Source organism: Argiope bruennichi, chromosome 4 (genome assembly GCF_947563725.1).
Source record: "Argiope bruennichi chromosome 4, qqArgBrue1.1, whole genome shotgun sequence".
Classification (NCBI taxonomy): Eukaryota; Metazoa; Arthropoda; class Arachnida; order Araneae; family Araneidae; genus Argiope; species Argiope bruennichi.
In genome coordinates, this window is record NC_079154.1 from 111,833,762 (window position 1) to 111,858,192 (window position 24,431).

Genomic DNA, 24,431 nt, shown 5'->3' on the forward strand with positions numbered 1-24,431 from the left:
TTAGGTTACTCTGGGTATTGAATTATTGTATGCACAGACAAAAGTCGCTTTTCCGAAATCAAGGAAGTTCAAAACTTTGAAATTTATATAAATTTTTGATCGAATATAAATTTTTTGACGAATATAATGTTTTCTCATTGTATAAAAAAAGTAAAGACGAACAAAATTAAAATCAGTACCCCCCCCCCTCCGTAATGCCTCTCTCCCTTTCTCGAAAAAACTCCTAATATTGCAATTTCTGCAGAACCAATTAAAATTAATTAATGTAATAAAATACACGAAGATGAAATATGGGGTTAAGATGAGAATAAGAATTTATAAATCTGCAAGTCAAAAATTCAGAATATTTTGAAAATAGGACAAATCTGATATAAAAGGGTTTATCCAGTTGATATGTTCGGATGATTGATGGCACTTTGAGACGTTGAAGCAGCTGAATAGGAGGCATTGCATCAGAACAATTCATATTTTACATCAAATTTATTCTCATATAATACTGAAATTTCTGTCATAATACGGCTTTGAGTGAAAATATAAGATGTTATGCAAGCATATAAAAAAAACTTTTAAACATCATTTTGAGTTCAAAATATTACAAAAAACCTTAACCTGTATAAACAGAATTTTTAACATGTATTTATAAATTTTATAAAGATTTTTCCCAAAAATATAATCAGATGAAAACTTAATTTTTTTCATAAGATAGTATTTTATGTAATTAATTCAGCTGAAATCAGATATTATATTTGATATCACATAAATAATGTTCTACACTAACTATCAACACTAATATTACTAGCAATTATAGTCTTTTAGTATACTCGATATATTTTCTAAAATACTTATAATATTAGAGGAATTCGTTCACAAATTTCACAGTAGAATGAACGAAATACAAAAATAAAATAAATTACTTCATTATATTTCTTTAATTTTCAAAAATGGAAAAAAAAAATATGGATTTAGATCTTTGTATAGATAGTAAAAACGCATGAATTTCAGCAATAAAATATGTGGCAAATTATGCATGAAAGTGTTTTTAAATACCTGTTATAATAAGGCGATCTGGACATATATAAATTAATTTCATATATATACATAAATAAGGATATTTCTTATTGTAATTTAAATCTTAATAGATTTCAATTTTTTTTAATCCTAAATTACCCCATATTACTTTATTCTAAAAATGTTCTCTTCTTTCCTGATCCAAATCCTACTTTTGATTTCATTATTTCTAACATGCATTCTAAAAAATTGCTCACTCTTGTATCTCACGCTCCGATTGAAGGGTTAAAAATCTCTAACACTCACACACTTCTTTCAAAGATACCTAAGATATCCTTTCCTGACAAAGAAATACCTAAAAGAAGCTCTTGGTAAGAACTCGGAAGGAAAAATTTCAAGCGCTTTGTTCTTGTGCCGCGATGTAGACAGACGCCGTTTTATCGCTTCGTCCCTGCACAAAAATTTCTCCCGCGGTACACCATAATTAATAAATTGAAATTTATTCCAAAAGTATCAGCTTTACGGCCATACATCTGCAAAGTTATATTTGCATATTACACACACACACACACACACACACACACACACACACACACACACACACACACACACACACACACACACACACACACACACACAGAGTTTTCGGATGGTACATAACATAATTTCCGTAAAATATTTTCGAGATTATCAAGAAATTTTAGAATCAACCTCCAAAATATGATTGTGCCAATTTTGGTAGCTCTAGTTACCATTATTAGCAAAAATAATACTAGTATTAATATAATATTAATCTATATATCGAGCGAATGCTAATGAAATTTGATTTGCTACGCCTTGCAATAGAATCTACGCTTCGCGAGTGATGGTCGCCGGCTTAAGACTCGATGACACAGAAATTGTGCATTACAGACTTTATTTTATTTTTATTGATATAGACTTTATTTATTTTTTACTGAAAAGCACTTAGTGCTAATGTTTCAATTTAGGGCCAGCTAATATAAAGTGCCCGCTAAAAAATTCTATGCTTGCTCACCTAATTTTAGAATGACAGTATCTATAGTCATGAAAGTGGTGCCCTGGTATTGTTAATTGCCTATGCGCTATGCGATAAAATCACTTACAACGCAAGCTGGCGAAAAGTGTGAAATTAGTATTTCTGTCTCAAAAACGGTATAAGACGGGGTAAACGTTATCAAAGTTGTAAATCGTTATCAACATAGTACAAAACAAAATGCGTATGCCCTTTATTTAATACAAAGAAGAGAATGTTTAAAATGCTCATTTATTTGTACGCATTTTTCAAACTGATGACGTGTCATAAGACATAGGAAGGAAAAGAGAAAATGTTCGAACAAAAATTATCCCAATATGTTTTTTTTTTTTTTCCTGCGGGAATATTTCAGGCAGCAGCTTCCTGTCGACACTGCAGGAATTCCTATACAGCATTACTGTTGATTGTGATATCGCATCAAATGACATATTAAAAATATGGATGCCGGCGTCCTGGCATAGGGGTAGCGCGTCTTCACCGTGATCTGGGCGTCCCGGGTTCGAGTCCCGGTTTGGGCATGGTTGTTCTTCTGTTGTTCTATCTGTGAGATGTGTGAATGTGCCCTCCTGTAAAAAGGGGTTGTGCAAGCGAATGAGTGATGCGTGAGTGGCAAAGTCGTACTCTTGGCCCTAGTTGGCGCTGCTATAAAAAATAAGAGACCTTCCCCCTCAGGCTTAAATCGCTGTCTTCGTAACAGCGGGCTTGTCAGTGGCAAGTGCCATAAGAAACAAACAAACAAAAATATGGATGAAAGTGAAACATTGTAACAGACAGAAAGAGTTTGAAAGCTGGAAATAGAGATGTGATAATATTTTTTTGTTTCACTTTTTGACGCATTTTGGCGTTAGAAAATAATGAACAAAATAATTCGCATTTGGGGCATTTTGTTCTCAGCCTTAATGCGCATAAGGTGACTTTTAGTACTAAATAGGTAATATTCTACAATTTTCTAATCTACATTTTCTCTTTATCTTGTACCGTTTAAAGATAAGAAACTAACTCCCGAATTCCTCACCAAGTAAGACTGTAAGAGGTTGCAACATGTAGCGCAGAAGCCATTTTACAACACTTAGACACCACTTTCGTAATTATAATTGTCGTCGTTCTGAAGTTAAAGAGTTATAATTGATTGTAGGAGAGCCTCAGTATACATTCTGCTTTAAAAAAAATCATGAGGAGTTTGCAAACGTTTTATAAATACGAAACGTAACAAACTAAAAATTTAATTTGTCGAACATGTACAAAAAGTAGCAATCGAAAAATCTATTTTTGCAATCTGTTTATGAATGTAAATATTTTATGATTGTAATTATTTATGATTGTAAATTTTTAAACTGCTACAATAATAGACAATGCTTTTTACAATTTAGCACAAAAAAAATAAGTTAAGAATAAGTTTTCTTGAGATAAACAAATCGCCAATCTCCTCCATTAATCTACAAGATGAATCTCAGCCCGCAATTATTATTTCAGAATTTCTCTGAGAACCATGAGAAGATCTAAAAGTAATCACGCAAATCCCTCCCTCCTTCACCTTCTAGAAACATTTTACATAATCTTTTCACCTCCCCCCCCCCCTTTATTGTTTCTTCCAGGGTACTCCTGAAATCACTCTCCCAGGAGAGAATTTTTACTGTTTCATTTGCAATTCAACAAGACTGAGATTTCTTGGATTCCAGCCTAAGAGGCATTTGCCCAATTTTGAAAAATGGTCATAAAAACAGCCCTCCCCCCTTTTGGAATTCCCTCCCAGAGTCATAAATCTCACCCCCTCTTCCCATCCACCGGTCTTCGAAGATTTGCCATTTATTAAACACCGGCGCGACCCCGTGATTGACGGAACGTTCATCTCGATTTCGAAGCAGCTACTGCAGCCTAGCAAAAATACATTGTATGTCAAAATAATGGCTCTTGGAAGGTCTGGCTTTTCCGCTGGGTTCGAGTGAAAAGTTATTGGATTTTTGTCTCTGCTTCGGTTTTTAAAACTCTTATGATATTTTATGACGTGATTTATGTTTCGTTGCGTAACGCGACTTTCTTTTTTCGTTCAACGATGCAACTCCAGAAAGATAGAATGGATAGAATTTTCGATCGTATTTATAATTATTTTTAAACACTCTGAAAGATTACAATCAATTTAATTACTAATTATAATTTGCATTTAGAAAATCTCATATTCAATGTTATGAATTTTTCTGACAAGACACATTATCGAGAATGAGAGAAGACATCAGGAATGGTTAATAACTATTTTATTAGCCTTATTGTGAAAAAAAATTTGTAAAAAGTATAATCTATGAGTTATAAAATGTTTGGAACAATGCTAATATTTCGTCAAGAATAATTGATCAGGTCCCAATTTGCTTCATTATATTCCCCGGGTGTTCACAGTATTTATAAAATCGAGCATCTGTTTAAGTAATAGAATGTATAAACATGGAATCTACACAATCGTAAATCAATGATAGATAAATAAATATACAAATTTACAAGAATAAAAAAAAAGCTTGAAATAAATCTTTAGTATGTTCTTTAGGTTGAAAAATCATTGAAATACAAGACTAAATGGATCAGTTTATTAAAAAGGCTCCCTATCTAAGGCCGTAAATTGACGAAATCTTATATTGACAGCAACTATAAAAAGAAAATCTTGTTTTGATGCCCATGCATAGTGAATTGAAGGAATTGAATTTACAGGGTCTTATCCACAGTATATAACTATTGCTGCTGAAAACCAACAGGAGAAGACACCATGAAACGTTCTCGCCTATTTTTCTATAAAAGAATTATCCTCATTTCCTCGGCATAAAATTGTAGACCTTAGGTAAGGTCACAAATATCATGCAAGGAATGGGTGAATGTTATTTATGACATATGAATCATTGGCGTAAATCTAGCATAGTAAATCTAGCATCATGGCGTAAATCTAGCAAATCTAGCATACTGAATCTAATGAAAAATATATATTCTCGACATCTTTTACATACTATCTATAAATTACGTGGTGCTACAACTATCCAAAACTCTACGTTAGACAGACCTTTAGGCCTAAAGTTGCAATTTGCTGCATAATTACTTCTTGTGTTGTAGTACATTAAGAAAAAGTTTTCCAAACTTTGTAATTAAATAAAATTAATCCCAGATTATCCCTTTTTTAATCAATTACTTCAGAGCATATTATGGCTCAGAAGCCATTTTAAAATTTAAAAATCTGTTTTTCACAAGATACCTAAGATATATTGGATATAAAATTAGTTTTCCTTCCATGCAATTTGGATATTTTTCCCAATATAATATTTTTAGGCAAGTATTCTTTTTGCAAATTACGTGATGTAAAAATATTTCAGCATAGAATGCAAAGACCGAGGCAATGAAATCAGTTTAAGGGAAAACAAAATAATTAAGCCTAAAACATTATCAAGCTTCAATGTTTATTCTTTATTATGGATTAAAGGTTCAAAAAATTTTTTATCCTTTTTTTGTGATATTTCCTTCTTTTTAATCAGAAATATCAGAAACATTGATATTTTATTTTCAGAACTCGCTTTTTTTTGTCTACAGAGCTCTGAGCATAGAATTTTACAATTCAAACTATTATATATTACTGCAATAATTTTTTCTTTCAAAATTATTTAATTCTTTTCCTCTATTTACTCTAAGATAGACACCGGAAAGAAGCAATAGTACTTAGATGCAGTCATTTAAACAGAATAGTTAAGAGAAATAGGTACATAGTGTTTAAAAGAGGAAGAAAATCAGAAAACTACATGTTACATTTTTTTTTCTATTTAACAAGGGCAGCTCTAAACTGATTAGAGTACAGTGTCTGTTGAAAATTTTTAATTTAATTTCGCCTAATAGTATTATTTTTATCTCTACCATTAGTACAGCTAACATGGAACACATTGTAAAATATGTCATTGGGATATTGCTTCATTTAGCCATTTCTCGTATTTTAATTTTTTTTTAAATTTCATGAAAAAAATACTTTAAATTTTTTTAAATAACTTTCCTAAATTATATACAGTTATTCAAAACACGTATATATATATTTTTTTGTAAGAAAAAGTAATGCATTCTAGGATAAAATGAACAATTTTACTTTAAATAAATTGTGAGCTGTCACATTTCATTTTTAATAAAGGACTGAATTTTAAATATTTAAAATCTAGAGCTTATTTTTCTTAAACTTTGCATCTTCTTTGTTTTCTTCGAACAAGGTTACCCAAAAACCGATATCATCCATTACAAATTGCATCACATCTGCATCGGACTCTCTGATGTACAAATATTAATTAATATAAATTAATAGCATTTACAAAATATTCAATTCATTATAAATGACGCCCAAAACCAAAAATCACTCGGATAAAGATTAGAAAAAGAAAAATTTGTATAATTCATATCACATTAAAATGCCCATTAAATATTACCAAATGACCGGAAAAATTTTACTCTTTAATTTTTAAGTGTATTTCATCAACCAAAACAGACTATAGAGGCGATTTTGACCTGGTAGTAAAACTGTGAACTATTTCTTTCTATACAAATCGATTTATCATCATTTAATTTATTATGAAATAAACATAACAGAAACAAAATGTCCCTGCCTTTCACTAAGTATTTTCTTAGTAATTGAGTTCTAAACACTTATGACCATGATGTTTCAATATTTTTTTCATGAAACTGAAAAAAAAATAGAGTTCGTAACTGTTATTAAGAAGCTTTTCTAATTTATTCTGGAATTGAAATATTTAGAGTATACTTCGGAGTATAATCTGATAGCAAATACATTACCCGTACAATATTTGAAGCCCAGACTCTGAAACCACACAAAATTGAATACGCTTCGGCATTCACAAATTAAAAGAGTTAATGCTACGGGCCTGGACACAAAATAAATATTATTGACATTATCCAACGATTTATGATCATTAATCTGGTGCAATGTCATCAAATCACGTAATTTCACCAAATAATTGGACTATTGCCAAATTACATAGAATGGTCTTGATCTTTATGTCTCGCAATAATTCGAAACTCTGTGTTTTATTATTCAGGCGTTAATCTTTAATTCTTCCAACTTTGTGCTGCCACTCTTAGAGGATTTTATTTCTCACACTGATTCCTTCCACAAAGTGATTAATAAAATGCATATTAAACTTTGTAGAGGGGCGAGATTCAGTATGAGGCAGAGAAAAATAACAGACGAATATCAGGAACAGTTATTTAATTATTTTCTATGTCCAACATTTCACAAGACAAAACAAACACGAACACGAAAATCCACGACGCTCACATAGAATACAATCAATCTAATTATGACCCCCAAGAAGGATCATTGGAAATATATCTTGATGTTAATAAGGTAACGCCATCTGCTGTATAAAAATAGAAGGTAGTAGAGTTATGTAACCGCTACAACTTTAGTTAAAGTAAACTTTCATTCTGAAGCTATGTGAGGAATATTTTGGATCAGGCCTCGTAATTTAAAACCATAGCCAAATTACATGAAAGAAATCTGAGCCGGTATATGGATTCTTAAATTCTACACCGAAACAACTGTAAAACGTTGGTCCTCAAAGGATTTAACGTCCTTATACAATGTCCATATTGGACCCTATATGAAAAAAATCTAATATAGAATGGAATCTTGAAGAAGAGATCCCCACGAGGTCATCGTGACTTGATTGAAATTCATGAATATCCAAGATGAAAATGTTGATTTTGATATTCGTTACTTACCGAGTTGCCCTTTTCTGAATAACTTCAGCATATGTACTGACTTATTATCGTATTGAGTAACAAAGTTGATGTGAAAAATACAGATCTAAATAGTGTTTTAATACTAACTTATTTTCATATTAAGATTTTAAATACACAAGATATGGTGGACTGAATAAAGATGATGGATAAAAAATATATGCATTGAAGACATTTGGATTACACATTTTGTGCTCAATATACATAAAACACAAACAAGCACTAATCCAGAATATATATGAGGCATTGAGGAGCAGAGTGAATCAATGAATTTGTTGATTTGAATGAGACATTATATGTTAAAAATACTGAAAATATACTTGTTTACAAGAACTGCTGTCTAGTACATCTCTTAAGTACTACTGTACACTATCCTTTGATTAGTTCTGCTGTAAAAGAAATAATATTTCCCATTTCCATTTAATTCTGAATACAATTTAGCGGAAAATGCTGGTTCCGCCATTTTGATACTCAGTATCACTAATGCAGAACATAAATTTATACACAAGCAGTACTTCCCAATTTACAAAATTTCTGAGACAGCTATTCTCCCAGAAGTTCTCTTTGTGTATTGCGTATTATGCATATTTAACTATAAATTTATAATATTTAAGAATTCGATGGGAGCATATTTTATGGAATTTAGAAATCTTGGTTTCTCCCTCTATGGTTCATTTAAGTAAGTAGATTTGACTTTCGTTAGAATTATCACATGAGTTGTTTGAATACTCAAATATGAATCTAAATCTAAATCCTTGTGTGTTATTAAAATATTTATTCCAATGTACATTTCAAATCTTTGACAGCATTTTAAATCTGTAATGTATTTGAATGATTGCGTGAGCAATTTTACAGATTTATCGCAGATATATAACTGAGATTAATTGCTGAGTACTTTGTAACAACTGTTTGTGAAGTAGGATTTTCAAAGTGCACAGCTAAAATTACAGGAGAGGAAAGTTAATGAATTTGAATTATCTGAAAAGTTCTTAATGTGTAGAGATAAAAAAGTAATTTAAATTACATTTTTTTGTAGTTACCTTCAAAAGAAAAAAAAAATTTCTTCAATGTAAAAAGAAATAAAATAAATATCGTGTCATCTATCCAATTAAGGAGACTGGTTTCTCAAATGGTGCCAGTAATTTCTTTAAGTGCTATTAAAGCAGAAGTATAATGTATGCACATAATGTATGAACCCAAGTATGAAAGTTATACATTATTATTTTTTCCTCCGCCTTTATTTCCTTACATATGATACAAAAACACTTTATATTTTCGTTCAAAAGAAATAAAATTAAGATCAAGATTTAAATAGCAGTTTATTGTTTTCCTTTTGCCTTGTAATACTTCTAAATTCCAAGCATTTGCTAATTATTATAACGATTTGTTGCGTTATTTCTGTAGCTCAAGATGATAATCTTATTAATTTAGATAATTCGGTTTAAAGAACAATATCTTTCTCCTTTTGCGCAATTTTTGGACTAATAAATAAAGCAATTAATTTGGACTAATTACTAAAGCAACTGTGGACAAATTGGCTTCCTTTCTGCAGGTGTAGTTACTTATTTTTGCATACTTAAAAACAGCATAAGAATTATTTTTATATATATATTTTTAATATTTCATTGAATTTAATATTATCTTAGCAAATTTGAATGGTCTGCTTTAGAAAAATTTGGACCATTTGTAGAAAAGCGCCTATAGCATAACTAAAATGCTTTCTTAGTAAAACTGTTCCTCAATAAACACACCACAATTTTACAAATAAAGAATTAAAATAAATTCAGTGTAATAACTTTCTCAGTTTCCTTGAATTACAGTCCAATCATCCAATTGGATAAGATGTTCCTACCTAAGGATGTCTAAATATAAACATTTGTTCTCTAACTGAAAGCAGCCAAGTACCAATCAAATTTCTATAAAAAAACATTTGATAAATCAAATTTTCATCTCTGCAATTTAAATTTCTAACTTCACAGTTCACATATTAAATATAATTATAATTACGTTACCATTTTTTCTCTCCATGTTTACAGTCGATCAAATAAGAGTGTCTTTAGGTATCCTCCTACTGACTGGACCTTCCACTTTTCGATTTTGCAGGATTTAGTGCATAGATTAAAGCTTTCAGCGGACAGTAATTCCAGTTGGAAGTTGACATTACAGAGGTAGATCGGGGAATGACTTTTTGAAAGATCCTAAAAAATTGAAACAAAACTCTATAATCTGCGTAATACTTAAAAGGGTTCAAAAGCTGTTTATCTTAATTTTTTCTGAATTACAATAAATCCTCATATTTACAGGTGCGATGATTTATTATTTATTAATGGAATTTCCCAATAACGGGGAAAGTACGAACGCTTTACTCTTTACTAAGCAACAGCTCTTTTTTTTTTTAGAATTTTAATATTTTTCAAAAATGTATTAAAAATAGAAAAATAATAAGGTAAAAATATCAGTATTAACGAAATATCAATAATTTTTGAATTTTAAGATGATGAAATCATTCATGTGCTGTAATATTTTCGAAAGCTATAGTGGGGAAACTTCAAACTTTTTCTTAATTTTTAATTAATTAAAATTCTAATTGCTGCTTAAAAAATTACTTCAAGTTGAACATTCCGACTTTTCCACAAAGTATTTATATATACGTGCAAAATTTGATTATACTAGATCAGACAATCAAACCTGTAGTGTGTCAACACACAAACATTCCCTTTTATTATTAGTAGAGACTAGCAGAACATTCATAATGATACCCATGACATTGTGGTGAAAGCTTATAAGCCAATTAACAGCTACGCTACCCGAGCAATTGCTTTTGTATCGTGGTCATGTTACTGGGCTGCAAACCACAAGGTCCCAGGTTTTATCCTCGCTCAATTCAATCCGCTACAACATAATGAATGTTAGTAAAATCGAAACTACAATAGCATGAAATAAAATTATGAAAATGAAGTAAGTAAATAATATGGATTTCGCATGTTTATATTTTTCGTAACGATGATATATCCTGTTAAATTATAGACATTAAAAATCGAAATGAATAATTTAAAAGGGAAATCAGCTAAGAAAAATGACTGAGTTACACAATTAAATTAGAATACAAATTATGCAAATATAATTTAAATTATATGAAAATAATTTTCTGATTCTTGATTTATTAATTTGGCTCCTTGCCAATTCAGCGAAGAAACAGAATTTATCAATCCGGATTCACATTTTCTTCGCTGAGGTTGTGAGAGGTCATTTTTATTGTAATCTAAAGTGAAATCCTCGAAATAAAAATTTGAAAAAGATAATGTAATTTGATTTTAATTTCAGGAATTTTAATTTCTAAACTTTTTAAGGGAAAAGAAACTAGTTTTAAGAAGAATTTTCTCAAAATTCAGTAAGTTAAATCAGATATGATAAACACGTTTCTTTAGAACGTTAATTTTTGTTCTCTGTGATGCGGCAGTGATTTTTCAATGCAATCATTAGAAACAATATTATAGCAAATACGTATGAAAAATCATCTAAAATCATTTCATTATATTAAATAAAAAAATTTTACATTAAATTTTAAAATTCGGACTTCGCAGTGAATCGAATTGAATCCTCATTACGTCTATTTGCATGTCAAATGGCATGATGTGATATATTTGTCTAAACACCACAAACATATCTTTTTATAAGAAATGATAGAACTTACATTTATTCCCATATTCCAATTCCCGATCAATTCACACCTTATTGTTTTTTTATGCAATTCATTTTTGTTTCCATTCAAAGTTAATTCCATCTTCTATTCATAGTTAGTACAGAGGGTTGGAGTTTGCCACGCACAGAAGAAAATGCGAAGTACTTTCGGCCCCATGCTAGGGCGGAATCAAAAATAGACATCAACGAGTTCCTGATTGGAGTTATAGAAAATTTCAAGGATGACATGACCGTTGGCATTCCGGAGTTGAAAGTCCCAATACTCGATCCTTTCATGCCAAAGAAACCCATCAAGATAGACGTTGAAGACAGCAAGGCATCTGTGCACGGGAACTTCACAGATGTTCATATAGAAGGTAAGGAAAGCATATTTTTCCTCTATAATATTTCTGCTCATCACATTATTTGAACTGATCTTGAATCATTTATTAAACAGCTGTGCAAATGTTAAATTATGATTAAAACAAACTCAAAACAATTATAATAAAAATAAGTGGAAATGATATCTCCTCAACTCTTTTTTATATTTGCATAAAATAGTACACTTTATGTTAGCCATCATTACCTAATGTTACGAGTTCGTAATATTGTTACCCTGTGTTGTTAATTTCATGATAAGGAAGAGAGCTTTACAGATAGCTCTGTCGGATGCTCAATATAGGCAAAGTTAACTGCCCCTCAGACTTAGTGATTATTTGAAAAGAAAAATGAAGGACTCGGAATATTCGAGAATCTTGACGTTAGCTCCATTAAAATATGAATTTTAGCATTTTTTAGAAGTTTATTTGCCCTATCATGTAGATTATTTAAAAGGAACCGGGAATTTGAGATGAAGAACTAGTCTGTGGATAGAAAGAGAGTTAAACTGAATTCAAGTGAAGTCTCTCTTGATCATCTACGATTTCTCTGCCCTCTTTTTGCTGTTCAGATTAATAATAGCTAATAGTGTCACGTAGGTACTTGAGTGTGGAACTCAATGACACACACAAGAAGTAGAGCTAAACCAATTTATTAACTGATCTCTGAACTCAGAACATAGTGACTGACAAATCTTCTGCTTTTATACTAGCAGGGAAGGTTCCAGAATACTTTTCTGAAGACAGTAAGAAAAGTCCAGAGCACTTGTCTGGTAAACTAAAGAAATGTCCAGTATCTTCTGGAACAGGAAATAAAGAAAAGCATAAAATCAAGGAATTAAATATTTACATATACTATGAATCGCATTGTCTCTAGCGGGATTCGATCCCACGGTCTCTTGATTATGAGACCAGAGCCATGACCATTCGGCCATGGAGATTCAACTGTCTTTCTTCAATGCGGCAATATGTGTGTTGATGTTTACTGCAAATGCTGTTCTTGTAAACACTTCATTAGTGGTTTGTTACCTGTTTTTAGAATAAATTATCCTTTACTGAGACTGTTAAACTGTTCATCACACAGCTAATGGACCTGAATTATATATTTTCCGCAAAAATTATCCAAAGCACTGAGTATACAATGTGGACATCATTCCGCCGTATGCTTGGATGCAATATTTAGCATACATCTAAAATTGGATACGAAATACAATCGATCCATTATTAATACTGGACGGCTGCGTTTTTGAATGATCATATCTACATATGAATGGACAAGGCAAGAAGACAATATCTATCTATTGAGAGATTAATCCCAAATTCATACACAAATCTACGAGTTTGCTTCAAAGTTCATGCAACAAAAATCCTAAATTCAACTTTTAGCATTTTTGAATTATTGCATATAACAAGAATCGACAAGCAAATAGACTGCAGCGGCCAAACAGGCGATAAATGACTGTTTGTTTCGCCAACTGGCGATAAGCATCAATCATACCTTTGGAGATGAACTTTGCTCTCCAACGGATACGAGTGACTCACTTCCTGCCTTCGCCAGCTGGCTTAGAACGTCTGTCTCCTGCTGGTCGATGGAATTACGGCCAATGTATCATATTCTATATTTGTTAACTTAATTTGTAATTAAAATTTATTTTTGTTATTTACATGGCTGGCAGTTTTCATTAAGTAAAAATGTTTTAATACTTTAATTTAAAGTAAATTTGGCAATGCGTGTTAAACCACGCACCAAAAGACTATTAAATCACAGATGGATTTCATTCCGAATTAGAGATAAAAATTATGGCAATGAAACCATGCACTACGTTTCAACGATTCATCTCATTGTGGTTTTGAATCATCATATTCAAATGCAAATGGATGGATATATTTTTATGGGAAAGTTTGTCACTGAGAAAAATTATACCTACATACTTTTGCAACTATACTTAAATAGAAATTTAAAAAAAATGCAAATTAGCTATGTGAAAAGTTTGCCCTGGTATAACTTCTTGGTAAAGAAAAAAATGATGATGCAGCTTGCTAACTAAGAAAAACTGTACTGGCCAATTGTTGTGAAAGGAAAAGATTCTTGCTTGTGCAATCTGTTAAGGAAGGAAAACATTTCCTTGCATAGTTTTTGGAGAAACCCCAACGATTCCATAATTAAAGCATTCTTTGGAAACTGTTAACTATATTCAGGAAATAAGGCATTCTTTGGAGAGAACGCTTTAATTATTTCTTGAATATAGTTACTTTTCAGAAAATTGATAATTAATAGATTCAATGTTATAAACAGTCCGAAATCCGAACAAGGGAGAAATTTAATTTTAAAAAAATGCAAATAAACTATGTAAAGACTTTGCAATGGTATAGCTACATGGACAAGTAGAAAAATTTTTGGTTGTGTTGCCGGCAAGATAAAGAGAAATTATACTGACCAATTTGTTTGTATAAGAAAGAATTTTACCTTTCCTGTCTGTTAAGGAAGAAAAAAATTCTTGGTCTAATTTCTGTACCAACCACAATGATCCAACTGTGGTGAGAATTATTTAATTATTTCCTGAATGCAGGAAATAATTAATAGATTTAGTGTTATAAACATTCCTAGATCCGGACAAAGGATAAATTTAAAAACAAAGAAATCCCAATTAGCTATATAAAAATTTGCATTGGTATAGCTTCTTGGGCAAGAAAAAAAATTGACGGTGTAGCTGGCAAGATAAAGATAAATTATACTTGCCACTCTGTTAGGAAAGGAAAATTTCTTCCTTGTTCAGTCTGTTAAGAAGGAAAAAAAATTTTCTGTTGCAGTTCCTGGAGAAACTACAACGATTCCACTTTGGAGAGAATACTTTAATTATTTCCTGAATATAGTTTCCTTTCAAGAAGTCGATAATAGATGGATTTAGTTTTATAAACAATCTGAGATTCGAACAAAGGAGAATTTTAACAAAACAAAAAAATGTAAATGAACTATGTAAAAACGTTGTGCTGATTTGGTTTCTTGGGCAAGAGAAAGAGAAATTGTTCTGGCCAATCTGTTGGTATAAGAAAGAATTCCCCCTTCCCTATCTGTTAAGGAAGGAAACAAATTCTTGGTATAGTTCTCGTACCAACAAGAAGCAAGAAAAAAAAATGCGGTGCAGCGTGCTAGATAAAGATAAATTGTACTGTCCAATCTGATAGCATTTTTCCTTTCTTCTGTTAAGGAAAGAAAAAAAATTCTGGTATAGTTTCTGTACCAACCACAAAGTTTCCACTTTTAAGATAATACTTTAATTTTGGGCTGTATACAGTTGCTTTTTTTAGCTATTAAAAAAGTGTTTTTAAAATAAGTAGCAGGTTTTTTTCAAAACTTTAGATACGTTTTTCTACAAAATTCATTATTTTTTTTCTGCAGGTTGAATTATTCACATTGATCATACATAAGTGAATATTTTATATAATAAAAGAAAAGAAGAATTCGCTTTAAACTTTATAAGAATTAAAAGTTTAAATTAATCTTTTTTTAATAAAATATTGGTAATAACTGCTTGAAAGTATTTAGTAAAATGGGGAACTAGCAAGACACGGAATTAAATCTCGTATTAAATCTTGGATACTTTAGTATTCTGATACAATACAAATCTGTTAGGAAAGGAAAATTTCTTCCTTGTTCAGTCTGTTAAGAAGGGAAAAAAATTTTTCTGTTGCAGTTCCTGGAGAAACCACAACGATTCCACTTTGGAGAAAATCTTTAATTGTTTTCTGAATATAGTTTCTTTTCAAGAAGTCGATAATAGATAGATTCAGTTTTATAAACAATCTGAGATCCGAACAAAGGAGAATTTTAACAAAAAAAATGTCAATGAATTATGTAAAAACATTGTGCTGATATAGTTTCTTGGGCAAGATAAAGAGAAATTTTACTGGCCAATCAGTTGGTATAAGAAAGAATTCCCCCTTCCCTATCTGTTAAGGAAGGAAACAATTTCTTGGTATAGTTTTCGTACCAACAAGAAGCTAGAAAAAAAATGCGGTGCAGCGTGCTAGATAAAGATAAATTGTACTGTCCAATCTGATAGCATTTTTCCTTCCTTCTGTTAAGGAAGGAAAAAAAATTCTGGTGTAGTTTCTGTACCAACCACAAAGTTTCCACTTTTAAGATAATACTTTAATTTTGGGCTGTATACAGTTCCTTTTAACGAAGCCAATAATTAATAGTTTTACCGTTATAAGCAATCCTAGATCCCCAAAAGCATTAAGTCCTCCAACCAAAGATAAAACCTCCAATCAAAAACGGAAGTCTACGCTATTCTTCTGACCAATATGCAGAACTTCCCGGGGGAAATGAGTTTAAACCACTAGAAAATGACTGGTCGCGACGACGTCTCCTGAATATTTAACTCTTATTCAGTCAATACTTAGGGAATTGCGTATTCAACGCACAGGAAAATGAAACTGCTCTCTGTCAAAGCCTTCCTTACTCCCGTTATTCGTGACTGGATTGGAGAAAAATCCGCTGCTTCTGTTTCTTATTTAGAACAAACTTAATAGATGGCTATGGTACTGTAATTATTTCTGCGATCTTAAAGCCGTTTTCCATTTTTCGTCTACATGAAACTAAGGGGAAAAAATAAATGATTTTTATATCAGATGAATAGTTACTGTTTGGAGAGGGTAATAAATGTATTTAAGAGCCATTCATAAGAATAATGATTACAAAATCGATTGGTAACTAGATAATTGCATAAAAATATTTGCTGAGCATTTTGCATTAATGAGACATTAGGATTCTCCAGATTATATTTAAAAAAATATTCTTTGAAAAGTTGACCGCTTTAATTACCTTATAAATCTGGGCTGATTAAAATGGCATTTCTTAGAAGATAAATGATAGAGAAATAATGAACATTTAATAAGTTTCCCGAATAACAAATGTCTTAATTATAAGAAAATAAATAAAAAAGAAGAGAAGACTCCAGTCAGAGTTTTATTTAAATATAATTAACTTCAGCAACTTGAAGATTACTTTTGGACAGACTCCGGAATTCTGAACATTAATCAGATAACGAGGTCTTTCCTCAGAGTTGGAAATACTCTTTTCAAACTTTTGTACTACGTCAGTAGATGCATATTTGACCTTTATGAATTTAACGTGTGCCATTCTCGCTGACAAGGCGGTTCTTTGATGAAATCATCCTTAGGACCTGAGTCTGATCCTCGAACCTGGACTTTATAACCAGACCAATGTGGGATCATTTGCCGTGTGAAACAATTTTATAGATTGCTATAGGCAATTTTTAAATATTTTGGATCCTAGTGGGCGTTTTAGAGTTCAGTTCCTAGAATTTATTACTATTACTAATTCTAATGTACTGTCGGCTTCGCTATTTAATTCTTGAGTTCAAGATCCGATTCCTTATAAGATTCGCCGTACATATGGGGTTTGGGGTGCATTAGATTATTTAGGGGTCAAATGTTTTTTGCGTCGATATAGTTTCAACATTTGAAGACTGAAAACTTGCTTAGGTGTCACTTTTATCGTGTGATTACTATAGAAATTAAGAAATCCTTCCTAAAACAGCCCTTTTCAAAAAGAGCGTTCAGTGAAAGAAAACTGATATTTATAAAAGGGATTCATAAAGTTCTTGTATAATTTATTATAGATATATGTTTTCAAGGGTATGGGGCAATTAGGGGCCAAGCTAATTTTACGAAACTGTAATACCGTTTCCCTGCGTATTTAGTCTTATTGTAAAGAAGAGAGATTTAAAGACATTCCGAAGGGTTTCTGACATATTTGGCGTCAAGAATAAAGATTTTGGAAAATTCAAAAATGATGGTCTATCTTTATTACTCAGAAAATTTTTCTGGAAGATTCCATGCGACCTCACAAACTGTCCGAAAAACTAATATAAACTCGAGAGAATGAAGTGATTCATTAATTCTTTCATAATAGTGTTGAGCGCAGAGCGAGATCTCTAGTTCATTTTTCAGGCTTAACACTATTACTGCTTTTTTTTTATTTAGCAATTTGCTACTTTCTTGAATTATTAATGCCTACAAATATTACTCTTTGCGTTTCATCTTGGCTATGTTTTGTTATTTACCGCCCATGCTCTTCGGAATAGTCGTGGAACTTGGCTTAATTTTCTATTATCGATGATGTTGGAATTGTTTCAGCGAACACTGGCCAAATGTTTTTCTTAAGAATAACCAAGTGAGAATCTCGATCTTGTCTGTGGATTCCTCAGGAGTCCGCCAAGGATTCAACCGTTAATCCCAGTCTGCTGTACTGACATCCTTTGGAATAAATTCTGTTAATGCGATGTTTTAATTTGGAGAAAGAATGACCACCTGACCAATAAGACTAAATGCTACAAATAATTGATTTTGGTTTTTTTAGCTATTAAAAAAATTGTTTTTAAAATAAGTAACAGGTTTTTTCAAAAATTTAGATACGTTTTTCTACAATTTTTTTTTCTGTGGGTTGAATCATTCACATTGATCGTACATAAGTGAATATTTTATATAATAAAAGTAGAAGAGAAGAATTCTTCTCTTTAAACTTTATAAGAATTAAAAGTTTAAATTAATCTTTTTTTAATAAAATATTAATAATAACTGCCGGAAAGTATTTAGTAAAATGGGGGACTAGCAAGACACGAGTTTAAATCTCGTATTAAACCTTGGACACTTTAGCATTCTGATACAACCCCCCCCCCCCCCCTAATAATTCCAACTGTTTTGGAAACTTTCAAAAATTGATTATAGTTTAAACTATATATTTACACTGTCGAGGAAATAAATGATTGGTGAAGGTCAACAGATGTCCTTGAGCTTCTCATTTACACTCAAAAGTTGAAGCTCAAAAACTTTTCGTTTAAACAGTTATAAGCTATAAAGTTATTCCTGTGATACAAATGACAAGGTGAAATTTATTACAATTTCTGCAATAGAATATTAATGAACTGAAACATCATCAAAGCGATTATATTTTCATGTTTATTACAGTTCAGCCCAAATTATTTATGCTGGAATTCAACTGTCTAGAGCATTTTGCCACCTTTAAGTCACGATAACATAAATTAAGAAGTACGATAAAAATAGTTTCACTTGCTAATGATGTACTGCGCACAAGTATCATTAAGTTTGGTTTTTTGTTGAATATAAAGCACGTCATATTATTCTTAACTGCCAAGCCCTCTGCGTGATGTTTAAGAATTGTTTGTTCACTTGCTGCTTATTGTGCATCTTTTAGAAAGTTTTGCTTGAAGACACGCCCCAAAAAACTATATAGGATGAATTCGTGTTATGCATTTTGATAATGCAGACAACGTATAAAAATTATTTATGCTTGTGGTCGGAGTCCTTTGAAAAAAGGAAAGAGGTGCAAAGTGGAGTGATAGAACAAAATCTTGATTTCTTTTATCCCTCTTTTCTTATAAATTTTTTCAAAATAAAAATCAAATAAGTAATTGAAAAAAGTATTTGAATAAAAATAAATTTATCAAAACAAAAATAAAGCAAGTCGCTATATAAATTGATTTCTTATTTAACGTTTATCAATATTAGATTTTCTTCATTCTTCTTAATTATTTCAGAATTTTGACGTCTTGAAAACATTTTGCGTCTATAAAACAGCCAGAAATAACCATAAAAAAGTACAGCTCATAGAGAAGGAATTATGCATGTTGAGAAGTATTGAAACAGATTATTACTTCGATAATATTAAAGCAGTTCAGAGTTCATAGAGAAGGAACAATGTTGAGAAGTGTTGCAACAAATCTGGATTTAAATAACTACAAAAGCAGTAGAGTTCATGGAGGAGGAACAGTGTTGAGAAATGTTGCAACAAATCTGGATTTAAATAACTAAAAAAGCAGTAGAGTTCATAGAGAAGGAACAATGTTGAGAAGTGTTGCAACAAATCTGGATTTAAATAACTACAAAAGCAGTAGAGTTCATGGAGGCGGAACAGTGTTGAGAAATGTTGCAACAAATCTGGATTTAAATAACTACAAAAGCAGTCGAGTTCATGGAGGAGGAACAGTGTTGAGAAATGTTGCAACAAATCTGGATTTAAATAACTACAAAAGCAGTAGAGTTCATGGAGGAGGAACAGTGTTGAGAAGTGTTGCAAAAATCTGGATTTAAATAACTACAAAAGCAGTAGAGTTCATAGAGAAGGAACAATGTTGAGAAGTGTTGCAACAAATCTGGATTTAAATAACTACAAAAGCAGTAGAGTTCATGGAGGAGGAACAATGTTGAGAAGTGTTGCAACAAATCAGGATTTAAATAACTACAAAAGCAGTAGAGATCATGGAGGAGAAACAATGTTGAGAAATGTTGCAACAGAGCTGTACTTCAATAAAATCCTGTGTTTGAATGGAGGTGCATATAAGTCACATAGTAATATTAATTAATAACAGAAGGAATTTCTGAGAGGAATGGAAAGTTGCTAAAAGGAAATGAAAAATAAAAAATATCATTCAACTTTGCTTTTAATTAAAGATATTTTCCCCCTTTTTGAAATAAATGTAAATATGAGATGAAAAAATTTATAAATACTACAGATTCTACTCTACTTCCATTTCAAGTGCAGATTTGTTTGTGGCAAACGGAAGCCAATTACAATTTCCTAAATGATTTGTGGAATCTCTAAATAATTAAAAAAAGACCTAGAAGCAAAATTCTGTTCAAAGTATACGAATTTATATAATGCTAAATGTGTGAGAGAATAAAACATTATTGAATAAAATGCTAAAGTAACTTCCTGTGTGTGAAATATGCAATTAACCAGACTTTGACGAAATACCTTTGAAAAAAAGCTTAAAATTGTTTCGATAAAATTAATTGTTCTTAATTAATATACTCTCTGGTAAAAAGTAATTAGATATAAGAAAATTCTTAAGAAAATATTTAAATTATGTATGGAAACTCAAACATGTAAATCAACAGCATTATGCTATTTATATTTCAATAATAAAGCAATGTTTCAGAAAATATGCATCTGTTTTTTTTATTTTATTTCCATTCGTTCCAAAAACTTTATTTAACATTATTTTTTAGCATTAATCTCTAAATTTATTTAGAATGTTTCGATTATTTTAAACCGTATGCATCGAGAATTTAATGATTATTTTCAATTAAATTTGCACATGTGTGTGGATTTTTAAAAGAAAATTGAGTAAAATTTATTTAGTCATGGAAACAAGTGTGTGGAATTTATTTAGTTATATTTAGTCATTCCTAATGATGAATAGAATAAAATGTTAATCATTCTTAGAGAAAAAATTCTCGTTTTAACAACTGAAACAAAAATTTGAATGAATGTAGAATTAATAATCTGATTTAATTGTTATCTTTGCATATATTGAAGCAATCCCTAAATCTTTTTTATTGCATATGGCATGCTTATTTGAATCGATTTATTTAAATTTTCATATTTGGCAATTCCTCAGTATTCAAAATCATTTAAAAGGAGAACAAGTAAAGATTGCATCTGGTAAATTTGAGCACTATACAAAAATAAATATATAGATAGCGCCTTATGAGAATGCAATTTTTACTTTTTTGAATAGGACATATTTGCAAATTGAATGACCTGTTATTCTTGAATATATCTCTAAGATAATCTTTCATGATTTTCACATCACATAGTTTGAAAATTTAAATAATGTTTTTGAGGTTTCTCTAAAAGAAGAATATTTAATGACATATAATTATTGACATATTTAAGGATAATTAAATTTTGTATGAAAAAATTTGGTGAAATTGGGCGAAGAGTTACAGTAAGAGGACTCATTCTTTGATTTTTCTAACTTAAATTGAAACAAAATTAAATTATATTATTTCTTGTCTGCCTTATTGATGGTTTTTGTTTATATTGCCTTTTATGGTGTTCTTACTATTTTAACTAACTCCGCTATACTTCTAAAATTCAAGATAATTCACATTAAAAAAAGTGAAATTATATCAAAAATTGCTTTATGAGAAAATCAACATCCCATTACGTTGTCCAAGGTTATGATATGTAGTATAGAGAAAGTATTGTAACCTTCGAAAAATTCGAAATCGAAATTTTGACGAATCTTGGAAATTTTTGGAAAATGTCTGTCTATCTGTGAGAAAAAATAACTAAAAAGTGCTTGGAATTAGACATATGAATTTTGGTATACAGTCTTTACACCAAATTTGAAGATTTCTATCAAATTTTAAGCAAAATCCGTTCTGAGGAAGGCTGTCCATTAGGCTGTACGAATATAAGTTGACATGATAAACACAAAACGAAGAGAACTAGATAGATAAAATTCGGTACACGGATTTAATACCTATAGTTTAGACACCTATTAAATTTTGAACCAAATCCAACAAAGGGTTAAGCATCTGTCGAGTTGTACTTTCAGAAACATGTAAATATCTCAGAAACGCATTGATTAAAATATATCAAATTTGGTATAGCTTTATGTGATTAAAAGTGTAATTTTGTGTCAAATCTTTTTCAATCGGAGGGAAATTCTATTTGTGCGTACTATTAATGGCATGCAAAAGAGTAATCGCCAATGATCGCACGATACATTCAGTAAAAATGCTGATTTCACATCAAACATTCATATTACGTAACTATCGTACGCCAATGCCAATGGAAAGTGCTCTCTGGGATAACATCTTTATTAAAAAGAGAAAGTTTTGGGGATCACCTCCGGGTCACCAATGTACAAGGTTGAGGTTCTAACTCGCAACGTTAGGGTTCATAGCCGCGTAACAAAGCCACTGGACAAAAGTGTACACTCCTCTCCGGAAGTTGTTATCTGGCTTATGATGTTACCACCACAAATTTAACATTTCTAAATCTTATTCGCAGGTTTATCGGGATTCATCATGGACAACTTGCACGCCGACCTCCAGAACCTGTCTCTTACATTCCAGCTTCGCATCCCCTACATCAAAGCCTACGGGAATTACTCCATTAATGGCAAGATCATCAAGATCGTTCCTCTCAGAGGAAATGGAGAGTTCAAAATCGAGTCTCATAACCTGAGCGTGTCTGCTAAGGCATCTTTAGAAACGTCCGATGACGACCACTTGCAGTTATCGAAGTAGGATAATATTTCCATCAACTAACTGATAATTTTACTTTTACTTATGCATGTAAAAACAATGTTGTAATTGCCAGCAAATCCTATCTCAAGATTTTAATGAATTTAGATATTCCAAGTCACCCCCCCCCAATAAAAACCCAATTTTGTATTTGTACTTGAGCATGTCTGTTTATGCATGAACATATGGACATGATAATTTAAGGTTTCAATCAACTATATGGATGAAATTGGAACATTGGATGCTATTGCTTAGTTTGTTTAGTTTAGTTATATTAACGTCTCGTTTTAAAGCAACACTAGGGCTATTTTGGGACGTAATTTTGAACCCCGGTCAGATGACGAGGACGACATCTGAGGTGGCACCGCCCTCTCCACACCACGCCACGCCACACCAGCGGGAAGACGTTTGGCCAGGACGTTTAAAGTGCACCAGACCCGGTGCACCCGTTTAAAGTGCACCAAACGGTTCTTCGGTGGAATCGGATCTCGAACCAGAAACCCTTCGGTTCCGAAGCCGAAACCTTACCACCAGACCACCACGGCCCCCTTGATGCTATTGCAGAAGCTAATTCAGGGTAAAACAATCGATTGGGAAAATGCTAATATATTTTTTTTTTACACAAGAATTCCACTTTTTTCAATACATTGTAAATTCAGTGTTTTTATACAATTTCCTATTTTGTTTAATGAATAAATCTTTTTATCTTTTTTAAATTCGAAGTATTAGTCTTTTTGAAATATTTAGGAAAATAAGCGCCAGCCCCCTTTTTTTATATAAACTGAACTGTGATAATATCCATTAAGAAAGCTATTTCATAAGATTCAAATTAATGTCTGTTGATACCAAGCGAGTAGCCTTCTTTACGAAACGAGAAAATCGAGAAGTCTTTTAATCCTTTCTTCAGAATCTCTCCTTACGATAGATAAGGATTTTGATCATAATAAGGGATAATTATGATATAACAAAGGATTTATATCGGGTTGCTTTTATGAGCTGAATTTATGAGCCATGGGGAGTGATTGCAAGAATTTTTTTTAGAAGATACCATTTCCCATGATTGAAGTTTTTGTCCAAGGATTTTCTTATCTGATTATCAAAGTAAGATCCTGCATCATATTACTGCAGGATATTTTTCCTTATTAGATGATTAAAAACACAATAAGAAATTATTTTCAACTTTTCAATCAATTGACTGATTTTTTTTTCTGCTAGCATTACTATATTATTAAAATATCAAGACTATGTGCTATACTTGAAATAAAAGGAAGCAATAGATTTTAATATGATTTATTTATAAGCATGTTACGATGCGTTATAAAATATGTATATGATAAAAATTCGTTCAAAACATTATGCAGGAAAGATTTCTGTATAGCATTACTAAATTTGCTACACGGTTATGTCTTGGGTTGTGAGTGTTTGTTTAGCAATATTTGTTTTTAAATTTTAATTACATT

At 31.2% G+C, this 24,431-nt stretch overlaps 1 protein-coding gene across 1 annotated transcript in view; it reads left to right on the plus strand.

The window, feature by feature from the left end:
- The window catches only part of LOC129965393 (uncharacterized), an 88,110-nt gene that overhangs the window by 24,060 nt on the left and 39,619 nt on the right, over window positions 1-24,431 (plus strand). The window contains exons 3-4 of the mRNA XM_056079237.1: window positions 11,623-11,883; window positions 22,736-22,970. Of these exons, the coding sequence (XP_055935212.1) occupies window positions 11,623-11,883; window positions 22,736-22,970 (496 nt within the window). The remainder of the gene's footprint in view (window positions 1-11,622; window positions 11,884-22,735; window positions 22,971-24,431) is intronic.